We start from the raw sequence: 12136 nt of genomic DNA on the forward strand, positions 1-12136 counted from the left end.
ACAAGAAGGAAAAATAAGTGGTTATAAGATGTAACCACGCAATTAGGCACAAATCTCACTTGCTTATGTTCTTAGCTCAAAAACCATGTTCCAAAATAGATTCTTTCAAGCAAGTTCAACAAAAATTTTCAAATTGGTAGGTTACCCTAAAACGGTTTCTTGGAGAGAAAATCATCACCCTAACCAAGTAGTCCTAATAACAAAGAAGTGGTAAAAATATGTACAAATTCTAACTAACATGCAACCTATCATGCAATGCAATAGCTAATCTAATTAAAGAAAATAAAAAAATTTGGTGTTGAAAAGGAAATTTTTACCCATGGAGATCGGTCAGACGACCTCCCCACACTTGAAGATTGCACCGTCCTCGGTGCATGCAAAGAAGAGCAAGGTGGACGGGTTGCTACAATTGATGAGCTTCTTCACAAGGCTGCGCGGAGGACTTGTTTGGTGCCCCATTTAAAAGCTTTTCCTTTCTCCCTTCTTGGTGGCCAACCTAAAAGGAAAGAAAAGGAAAGAAAATTAAGCCTATAACAAGGATATCAAGGCAATTAGAACATAGGCGGGGCTAATGCCAAATAAGAGTATGATTTCCTACTACATGTTAGCTAAGCATGTGAGTGAGAAAATAATGTAAGCTAAGGCATATCATTAAGCTCGATGCAAGAGTAAAGTTAAAGTATGAAGAGTGTGTTGAGCATCAAGTTCAAATGAGAAGAAGTGGGTCATGAAAGACAATATGAGGTCATATCAATGCACAAAGACACAAAAGTCATACAAGATGAAGCATTGATTTAAAAGTTTCATCACCCAACAATATCAAACAAGTCAAGAAGCACCAAAATAATGTAAGAAAGTCTCAACAATTGAGTAGGAAAGTTCAATCACCATTATTAAAATGGAAAACTTAGAAAATAAAATGAGAACAAGGTAAAAAAAAAAAAATTAAAATGCAATGAATGAAAATAAGCAAATGCAATAAAAGAAAATGGAGGAAAAGAGAAAAAAAAAATTTTTGTTTGTTTTTTTTTTTTGTATTTTATTTATTTATTTATTTATTTATTATTATATTTTTTTTTATTATTAAAAAATTTTTTTTCTTTTTTTTTTTTTATTTATATTAAAAGAGAAAAGAAAAGAAAATCTTTCAAGAGAGGAAGAAGAAAAAAAATGAGAAAGAAAGAAGAAGAGAAGAGGAAAGAAGGAGAAAGGAGGAAGGAGAAAAGCAGGGTGCAAATCCGCGCGCGCGCGCATAGCGCGCTCACGCGTGGATGCAGCAAGGACGATCCGCGCGCGCGCGCACAGCGCGCTTACGCGTGGATGAGCTTGTGCTCCCAGCACAATGCTGGCACAACGCGCACACAACTCTCTGGTTTTTGTACCAGAAGTTGCGGAAGTGCAATGTGCGCGCACGCGCACAGCGTGCTAACGCGCCGATGGCCGTTTTTTTTTTTTTGCACCAATCTCAGCATTCTAAACCTCCAAGCATCTACCAAAACACCCTAAAACCTTATTTAACATACTAAACTACCAATTAAACTCAACTATCTAAACAAAACATGAAATTAAACTAATTCTATCAATATGTACAAAAGAGAAAATGAAAGGATTTTACCATGGTGGGTTGTCTCCCACCTAGCACTTTTGTTTATTGTCCTTAAGTTGGACTTATGGGGAGCTCCTCATCAAGGTGGCTTGTGCTTGTATTCATCTTGGAACTCCCACCAATGCTTGGTTCTCCATTGTGTCCCAAGATTCTTCATGGATTGAGCCAAGTCTTGATGGAGTTCTTCACAAGCTTGGGGCTCCCAAAGTTGATCCTCTTCTTGTAATCCGGGATCCCACACTTTATTTTCACACCCGTCTTGAAGTTGATCATCATTATTAATCCATCCGGGTGGTGAACAAGATGAATTCTCTATGAAATGCCCAACAATCCTCCTAGACCCATCTATTTGAGCACTATTCCCACCTTTGTATTCAACTCTTGAAGTGTCAACCAAAATGAGCCTTGATTTACAACGCCAACCACGAAACATCTTTCGCTTACGCTTCATCCCACAAAGCATCCTAAGTTGACCATCCGTTTCGAGCAAGCCATACTCAAGTGGGATAATGAAGCTAATAGAAATGAATTTTACCCACTTAAGTGAAGGGTTAGATGACAACCTAGGCAAAGATGCTCCCAAAGATCTTGACAAGGCGTATTCCACTCCCATCCTTCTATTTCTAAGGACTTCCACCTCTTCACAAGATCTCTCTAATTCAATCCTTTGTTCATTAATACTATCTAAGCCTTTTCCCTTAATCAAACTATAATTGGGAGGGTGAAAGAAGTTTACCTCCGCAACATTTTCAAATGCACCGGGAAAAGGTTCTTCAAGTTCAAAGGATTCTCCACCACTAGGACTTGATGCTTGCTCTCCATTGCCATGGGAACTCAATTCTTGCTCTATCCCATCCAAGTCTTCATATGGAATATGCCTTGGAAGGTGTGTACTTTCCTCCCTAGCATCAATTTCAATCATCTTGGAGGGGTTTTCTTCAACTCTATGTTCCCATGGAGGCTCCGCATCTCCTAAGTCTTCTACCACTTCTTCCTTGTCTTCAACAATTAAAGCTTCCTCCAATTGTTCCAATACAAGGCAACTTCTCTCATTTCCCACCGGAGTTTCCAATCTCTCCTTCATGCTATGTTCTTCATTTGATTCTCCACATGTAGCCATGGGGGTTCCTTGAGTGTTCAAGCATTGGGAGGCTAATTGATTTGTTACCGCATCCAAGGTGGCCATAAAATTTTGCACATCCCTTTTCATCTCTTCTTGCCCTTGAACAAGAACACCAAGGATGTTATCCATTAGAGATTGGGGTGGGTGGAAGGGTTCATTAAATTGGGGGGAAGGTTCATAGTAGGAAGGTGGTTCTTCTTGGTAGAGTTGTGGTGGTTCTATGTTTTCCATTCTTTCCACTTGTTGCACAACACACTCCATGGTTGCTTGAAATTGATCCACTGCTTCCTTGAGATGATCCCTTGACTCTTGTTCCTCTTGGATAGTATGATTAGGATCATGTGGCTCTTGGATCAATGGATATGAGTATTCTTCCATGGGAGGTTGTGGTGGAAAGTAGTATTCATCTTGTGGTTGAAAATTTTCATATATTGGAGGTGGTTCATCTTGGTAATAATGTGGAGGAGGTGGCTCTTGAAAATATTGATGTTGGAATGGTGGTGGTTCCATGTATGGTTCATATGGCTCATAAGGTGGTTGGTATGGTGGATAAGAATTAGGGTCATATGGAGGTATTTGGTGAAAATAGGCTTGTGAGTGTGGTTGAGGTTCATGTTGAGGATATGACTCATAGGCATATGGTGGTGGTTCTTGAAAGTCACAAGGAGATTCACCATAGCCATTGGGTTGGTATGCATCATAGAATGGCTCTTCTTCATAGTGCATTGGTGGAGGTTGTTGCCATGAAGATTGATCATATGCATATGACTCCACCCACCTTTGGTCATCCCATCCTTGATGCACATCTTCATTGAAGTTCCCATTTCCTACAACATAGTTGTAATCACACTCATAGCCAAAGTGAGAATTCATAGTAAAAGTAAAAATAAGAAACAAAAGCTAACAAGAAATAATGAAACAAAGTCCTAGAACAAGCAAAACTAACAAGCAATCCAAAAATCAAGCTATTCACAATATTCACAAATATACAATAACCAATAACATAACACCATTGCAACTCCCCGGCAACGGCGCCATTTTGATAAATGGTTTTTTTGATGGTTTAGAATTTCACAAATGAATTCTCGTTGCAAGTATAGTTCCTAAACCAAACAATAATCCTTTCATACAAAAGATTGTTTGTCACAAGTAACAAACCCCTAAAATTAATAACCGAAGTATTCAAACCTCGGGTCGTTCTCCCTAGGAATTGTAATGAAGTGTTTTGTTATTGGTTGTGAGTTATTTTTGGGGTTTTAATAAGAAACATGAAAGATAAATGGCAAGAAAGTAAACTAAGGCCTAAAAAGGTCTTGGCAAGGGTTGGTGGTCAAGGATCTCTATCCTAATCATTAACCACAATATGAGAATTGGCAAGGATTAATCTCATTAAATCATCCTCTAACTAGTAGTAAAGGAAAGTCAAATGAGCTATGTCAATCCTAGTCCATAAGTCCTAACTCTCCACTAATTCAATTAGTGAGAACTAGAGTCAATGGATCCCAATCATCAATTACTTGGACATTAGTAACTCAAGAGTTCCTAAGTTACCTTTCCAAGCCAAGAACATAAAATTCTACTCTAAAATCCAACCAAGCATTTCATCAAACACTTGGAAGGCATAAAAGGAAAGCATAGTAAAATTGCAAGAAAAGTAAATCTACACTACTCAATTTGCAAGGAATTAAACAACAACAAATCAAATAAACATAATTATTATGATTTACCTTGAATTGAATTGAAAGAGAAAGGAAGGAACAAAAGTAGATCTACAACAAAATGCAAGAACAACATAAAGGAAATTACAACAAAAGGATGGAAGAAGAATGAATGTAACAACAAGGAATTGAGAAGATAGAAGTAGAAGAAGATGAATTAAAATCTAGATCTAAGAACTAAACCTAATCCTAATTCTAGAGAGAAGTGAGAGCTTCTCTCTCTAGAAACTAACTCTCACTACTAAACTAAGCTAAAACTAAACTAATGGTAACTAACTTCTAAAGTATGAAAAGTATGTTGATTCCCCTTCAATCCTTGTCTTGAATAGCATTAGAAATGAGTTGGATTGGGCCCACAAGGCTTCTAAAATCGCTGGCCACGTTTGCATTAAGTGGGTCATGTGCCACCATCGGCGCGTCCGCGTACCGTGCGCGTGCGCGCCCCTATGCGCGATGCAACTATGACAAATCTTATATCGTTTTGAAGCCCCGGATGTTAGCTTTCCAACCCAACTGGAACCGCATCAATTGGACCTCTGTAGCTCAAGTTATGGTCGTTTAAGTGCAAAGAGGTCGGCTTGACAGCTTTCCGTTTCTTTCATTTCTTCATGAATTCTCCAACTTTTCATGCTTTCTTTCTTCATTCCCTTGATCCAATCTTTGCCTCCTAAACCTTAAATCACTTAACAAACATATCAAGGCATCTAATAGAATCAAGGTGAATTAAATTTAGCTATTTTGAGTCCTAAAAAGCATGTTTTCACATTCAAGCACAATTAAAGGAGAATATACAAAATCATGCTATTTCTTGAATAAATATGGGTAAAAGGTGATAAAATCCCCAAAAATCAATACAAGATAAACCCTACAAATGGGGTTTGTCACCCAAACATTTGTCTAGAGAGTTATGCTGGCGCTGGGCCAACACTAGGCCTTCAGCCCAACTCATAGCACGCGCATGCGTACAGTACGCGTGCGCGTCCCTTGCTAATTCCTCTAGTCACGCAGGATCGCACATGACGCTCCCGCGTCCATCCCAAAAATCTTCAATGCACGCGGATGCGCACTGTGCTCACCCGCGTCGATTTTAAAAATGGGATAACCCTAAGGCGCGATGAACAATCGCGCGGACGCCCAAACCCCCTCTCTTCTCTAGACTCTTTCTCCTTCCCTAGCCACCCCTCCAACCGTTGCGCCGGCCGCTAATGACAAGTCATCTTAGCCTAGTTTCACTAGCCTTTTTCTTTTGTTTTCAATTGAATTATGCACTTTCTTGAGCCATAAGCAAGCCAATTGGGTAGATTTTCATGCTTCCTTTGATTTAATCAACCATGTATGAATTCATGCTATTTCATGAGGTTTTATGCTATAATTGTCACATATTATGAAAGAATGAATATCTCATGATTTTGAGCATAGCTTTGATGTGTTTGGTTGATTAATGATAGGTGAAGAAAGCTTGGAGAAAGGTTGAAGCAAGAAGGAATGGCTAGGAGGAAGAGAGGACAAAAAGTTTGAGCAAAAGTTTGCCTCAAACTTTAGTTCAAACTTTTGGATTAATTGAAAATGAACCAGGAAGCGAAAAGCTGGACCAAAAGTTAGCCTCAAACTTTTTGGCTAACTTTTGGGCAAAAAGCTGGAGCAAAAGTTAGCCTCAAACTTTTTGGCTAACTTTTGGGCAAAAGCTGGAGCAAAAGTTAGCCTCAAACTTTTTGGCTAACTTTTGGCATGAAAAACACTCCCTGAATGAGCAAAAGTTTGCGCCAACGTTAGCCCCTAACTTTTTGGCTAACGTTGGCGCATGAAAAACTCTCCCTGGATGAGCAAAAGTTTGCGCCAACGTTAGCCCCTAACTTTTTGGCTAACGTTGGCGCCATGAGTATGCAAGGGGAGGCCAACGTTGGAGCAAAAGTTAGACCCCTAACTTTTGCCCCAACGTTGGTATCAGCAAGGAGGGGTGGCTGATGTAAAAAGTTGGAGTAAAAGTTAGCCTCTAACTTTTACTCCAACTTTTACTCAAACTTTCATGATTCCAACCCGGTTCAATTCGGTTCTTCTCCAAACTCCAAGAGCAATCAACCAAGGCCTCTATCAACCCAATTTCATCAAGAGCAAAGGCCCAATTGAAGGCTTGAAGACCATTTGAAGAAAGTGTATAAATAGCATAGGATTTAAGTTTTTAGGGAGCTTCCCTTTTTAGTTTTCATATAGAGCTTTTCCTTTTGGTTTTCATAGAGAGTTTTCGGAGAGCTTTTGGTATTGAGTGAATTTTAATTTCTAAGTCTCGGGGAAGGAGAATTGAATTCCCTTCCTCTTAGTTTTCTTGCTTTCAATTTCAATTACAATTGTCTTGGATCTTGGGTTGGAGAATTGAAGGAATTCTGTTTCAATCTCATTCTAAGATTTCTCTGTTTCATTTTACTGCATAATTGAATTTCCATTTGGTTAATTGCTTCGGTCTTCTACTTGCTTTGCAATTTACATTTCCTTTGCAATTACTCTTGTTGGATCTAGGAAGGCATTGAGATCTAGACTTGGTTATCTAGTCTCTTGAGTCCTGAGATCTGAATTCTCATTTTACTTTCTCTGTTTAACGCTTTTCATGCTCATTTACAATTCTGTTTTTAGATCCGATTTAATTCAAGCCTTCTTCTATTTCTCTACTTGTTGCAATTTTACTTTTCCTTGTTTAATTTCTGCAAATCCAACTCCCAATTCCCTTTACAATTCAAGCCATTTACATTTCTTGCACTTTAAGATTCTGCAATTTACATTTCTTACGTTCTAAGTTTCTGCCATTTAATTTCTTGTTCTTTAAGATTCAGCACTTTAATTTTCAGTCCTCTTTACTTTCATGCCAATTACCCATTCCCTTTACTTTCCATGCAATTTGAATTCTGCAAATCACAAATCACTCAACCAAATCTTGATTCGCTTGACTAATTCAACCACTAAACTAAAATTGCTCAATCCTTCAATCCCTGTGGGATCGACCTCACTCCCGTGAGTTTTTATTACTTGATGCGACCCGGTATACTTGCCGGTTAGTTTTGGGTGTTTTGGAGGAATTCGTTTCTTCCACAAAAATATCCCATCAAGTTTTTGGTGCCGTTGCTGGGGATTGATTAGATTGACAATGATTAAGTGAGGTGGTGATCTAGATCTAGCATTTTTATTTTCTGTTTCTCTAATTTGGACTAACCCACTAACTGTTTGAATTTTTGCTTAAGCTAACTAAAACTTCACTCTAGCAATAGATTGAAGTTTTCCTGGTTTCTCTGGCATTGTGTGATTCTTATGCTTTTGCCTGTTGAATATAAGAGAGAAGCAATTTTCTTTTATTAATCTTTCAAGCCTATCAACTGTTTGATACATCGTGTCAACTAATTTTCTGATCACATTTTGGGCATGAATATATTCAATCTTCATTTGGACAGTTTGTGATTGTGCAGGTCATGGAGGAAAGGAATCCTACAGCAAGAGGAGAAAAACTGAGGCATTATGATTTTCAGCCTCCATAATCAAAGAGCAAGATGTCAAGCTAGTGATAATAAAAGAGCGCTTGTTGGGAGGCAACCCAACCGGAGGTAACTTTCTTTTCATAGCTATTTCAATTAAAAGGTTACTTAGTTTTATCTATATTGCAAGAAGCTAAGTTTGGTGTTGCACACCAAAACAATCTAAGGGAGAATGAAGGATTCTAAGTTTGGTGTTCCACCAAAATTTCATCATAAAACATATTCTCACCTTCTGCATAATGCTAGCTTCAAGCAGTTAGATAAACTAGTCAACTATTTTGCTATTCTGTAGTTTTCAGTTTTGTTACTTTTGAAATAGAAAAAAAAAAGAGTTTTACACATGGTTAATCTGATGCATGAGAACCATTGGCAAGGTACTAAGTTTGGTGTTCCCACACCAAAGTAAGTTCAAAAGCCCACAAATAAATCATGCATGCTAACCATTGTTTCTAAGTGCTTGGGGAACAAGCAACTTTCAATATCATTGCAGAGGTCCATACAAGCTTTTGGAAGGATTAAGCATCATCAACCAAAGAAATGAAAGAGGAATGTGTGGATCAGTGGTGATGATGATGAGGAGTAAAGCAAGCGAACTCCAAAAGGGTGTATTGTTAAGTTATTATCTTACATCAAACACTACTATGATTGAGAGTGGTTTAGTTTCCCTGATTATCTGTCTGTTTAGCATGGTTTCTTTTCTAAAATTCAATAAGCAAGATGCTTGATCATTCACAACATTTTTCTCTTCAAAACTTGTTTGCACTCAATATAAAAAAAAATGCATCACATGAAAGTTCTTTGAAAAGAAGGATTGAGGAATTAAACAATTTTGAGGCAAGCAAAAGATTAGGAGAAGTGGTGGTTCTAGTTGTATGAATATGTATTGAGGTTGCATGCTTGTGAAAACTTGCATGGGAGCTCATAGGCAGGACATGAAGTTCAAAGAAGTATTGTGGAGATTCTCAAAAATCTATTGATCCAAGAAGCAGCAAACAAAACAAAAGAAAGAAAAGAAAATACAAAAACAAAAAGAACATGGCCCAAGGCTCTGAGCATCAATTACTAGGCAGAAAAGAAAGAAGAAACAATGACTTAAAGAGTTGTTAGCCTAGTAAAATGCTTGTGGTTGAGTTGTGTCAAAGAAAGAGGCTTGAGCAAGTAAATCCTTAGGGGTGCTTCAACACCTAATACCTTAAAACCAACTGGTTTAGGAGTATTGATTGAAAGCTTATCTAAAGAGCTGCTTTGAGACATGACACTTAGAGTCAAGGCCAAAGCAAAGAAACTATAAGCTGCTTCAAGGTGACTACATATAAAGAGATCTCCATGATACCATTTGGATGAAAATCCTAAGACCTAAGACTCCCAATATGTGAGGACTAGTAAGCACTGAAGCCCTTGCATGAGCATATGATTTGGAATTTACCCCACTGTTACTTGATCACTTCACTCACAGGACCTGACAAGTTGTTCTTCAATCCATCTTAAATAAAAGAACCATTGAGCATAAATCATTTCTTGCTTGAGGACAAGCAAGCTTTAAGTTTGGTGTTGTGATGACAAGTCATCTTAGCCTAGTTTCACTAGCCTTTTTCTTTTGTTTTCAATTGAATTATGCACTTTCTTGAGCCATAAGCAAGCCAATTGGGTAGATTTTCATGCTTCCTTTGATTTAATCAACCATGTATGAATTCATGCTATTTCATGAGGTTTTATGCTATAATTGTCACATATTATGAAAGAATGGATATCTCATGATTTTGAGCATAGCTTTGATGTGTTTGGTTGATTAATGATAGGTGAAGAAAGCTTGGAGAAAGGTTGAAGCAAGAAGGAATGGCTAGGAGGAAGAGAGGACAAAAAGTTTGAGCAAAAGTTTGCCTCAAACTTTAGTTCAAACTTTTGGATTAATTGAAAATGAACCAGGAAGCGAAAAGCTGGACCAAAAGTTAGCCTCAAACTTTTTGGCTAACTTTTGGGCAAAAAGCTGGAGCAAAAGTTAGCGTCAAACTTTTTGGCTAACTTTTGGGCAAAAGCTGGAGCAAAAGTTAGCCTCAAACTTTTTGGCTAACTTTTGGCATGAAAAACACTCGCTAGATGAGCAAAAGTTTGCGCCAACGTTAGCCCCTAACTTTTTGGCTAACGTTGGCGCATGAAAAACTCTCCCTGGATGAGCAAAAGTTTGCGCCAACGTTAGCCCCTAACTTTTTGGCTAACGTTGGCGCCATGAGTATGCAAGGGGAGGCCAACGTTGGAGCAAAAGTTAGACCCCTAACTTTTGCCCCAACGTTGGTATCAGCAAGGAGGGGTGGCTGATGTAAAAAGTTGGAGTAAAAGTTAGCCTCCAACTTTTACTCCAACTTTTACTCAAACTTTCATGATTCCAACCCGGTTCAATTCGGTTCTTCTCCAAACTCCAAGAGCAATCAACCAAGACCTCTATCAACCCAATTTCATCAAGAGCAAAGGCCCAATTGAAGGCATAAAGACCATTTGAAGAAAGTGTATAAATAGCATAGGATTTAAGTTTTTAGGGAGCTTCCCTTTTTAGTTTTCATATAGAGCTTTTCCTTTTGGTTTTCATAGAGAGTTTTCGGAGAGCTTTTGGTATTGAGTGAATTTTAATTTCTAAGTCTCGGGGAAGGAGAATTGAATTCCCTTCCTCTTAGTTTTCTTGCTTTCAATTTCAATTACAATTGACTTGGATCTTGGGTTGGAGAATTGAAGGAATTCTGTTTCAATCTCATTCTAAGATTTCTCTATTTCATTTTACTGCATAATTGAATTTCCATTTGGTTAATTGCTTCGGTCTTCTACTTGCTTTGCAATTTACATTTCCTTTGCAATTACTCTTGTTGGATCTAGGAAGGCATTGAGATCTAGACTTGGTTATCTAGTCTCTTGAGTCCTGAGATCTGAATTCTCATTTTACTTTCTCTGTTTAACGCTTTTCATGCTCATTTACAATTTTGTTTTTAGATCCGATTCAATTCAAGCCTTCTTCTATGTCTCTGCTTGTTGTAATTTTACTTTTCCTTGTTTAATTTCTGCAAATCCAACTCCCAATTCCCTTTACAATTCAAGCCATTTACATTTCTTGCACTTTAAGATTCTGTAATTTACATTTCTTGCGTTCTAAGTTTCTGCCATTTAATTTCTTGTTCTTTAAGATTCAGCACTTTAATTTTCAGTTCTCTTTACTTTCATGCCAATTACCCATTCCCTTTACTTTCCATGCAATTTAAATTCTGCAAATCACAAATCACTCAACCAAATCTTGATTCGCTTGACTAAATCAACCACTAAACTAAAATTGCTCAATCCTTCAATCCCTGTGGGATCGACCTCACTCCCGTGAGTTTTTATTACTTGATGCAACCCGGTATACTTGCCGGTTAGTTTTGGGTATTTTGGAGGAATTCGTTTCTTCCACAAAAATATCCCATCAGCCGCCCGCCGCCGTCGTCGCTCTCTTCTCTTCCCTCACCCCAGTTCTCTCTCTCTTCCTCACTCATTCCTTCCTCTCTCACTTCCTCACCCTCTCTGTCTTCCCTCAACAGCCACCGCGCCGGCCCTTGCTGCGCCGCCGTGGGGTCACTGCCACCACCATCTGAGGCGGCCACTGCACTTCCGTTCTCCCCTCCTCCTACTGCCTACTCCCCATTCCATCCCAGGTCACTCCCCTGTTTCCCTTATTCCATTCTTTCTTCGTTCATTAGTTTACTGTTAATTTTTGTTAATTAGAATTTGATTTTGTTTACATGTTAGGATAGATAGAGATATTTTCTGTTAGGTAGTTAGGTTCTGGATAGAGCATTCTAGGCCTGATATTTGCGCCGTATTTGTTTACCTAACTGAGCTTCTGTTGATTGACTGCTGGGTGGTATGATCATAGTGTTTGTTGTTGCCTGCTGCATTTCTCACTATGTAATTGTGATGCTGCTGCCTGGTTATGTAACTATTACTTGGTTATTATCTTGTGGATTAATATGACTTTCCTGTTGTTTTCTGCCTATCTGGGAACATCCAATACTATGCCGGAATGCTGCCCGATTTTCCCAAAACTATTTTTACCTTCACATTCCCACTTCAGATTGAACTTGGCATTTTCAATTTGATTTTTGCCAAACCCACACCAAGTTCAACCCCCGGGACAGTTGGGTCTGTTTTT

General features: G+C 38.4%; 1 protein-coding gene across 1 annotated transcript; it reads right to left on the minus strand.

Moving 5' to 3' along the window:
• Positions 1-1685: 1685 nt before the first annotated feature.
• LOC148573793 (uncharacterized) lies at positions 1686-4523 on the minus strand. Its single transcript, XM_088503455.1, has 2 exons — positions 4457-4523; positions 1686-3556 (listed from the first exon to the last, which is right to left on the minus strand). The coding sequence occupies exons 1-2, from the start codon at positions 4521-4523 to the stop codon at positions 1686-1688; spliced, it is 1938 nt and encodes a 645-aa protein (XP_088359581.1).
• Positions 4524-12136: the final 7613 nt, after the last annotated feature.

The sequence above is a fragment of the Arachis ipaensis genome, chromosome B2, assembly GCF_059453495.1.
Source record: "Arachis ipaensis isolate K30076 ecotype BB chromosome B2, ASM5945349v1, whole genome shotgun sequence".
Classification (NCBI taxonomy): domain Eukaryota; kingdom Viridiplantae; phylum Streptophyta; class Magnoliopsida; order Fabales; family Fabaceae; genus Arachis; species Arachis ipaensis.

Excerpts from the sequence above, each read along its gene's own strand:
- LOC148573793 (XM_088503455.1), bottom strand. The coding sequence starts at position 4,523 with ATGTTGTTCTTGCATTTTGTTGTAGATCTACTTTTGTTCCTTCCTTTC. Across the intron at positions 3,557-4,456 it reads CTCTTTCAATTCAATTCAAG|GAAATGGGAACTTCAATGAA; the intron begins GTAAATCATAAT and ends ACTATGTTGTAG.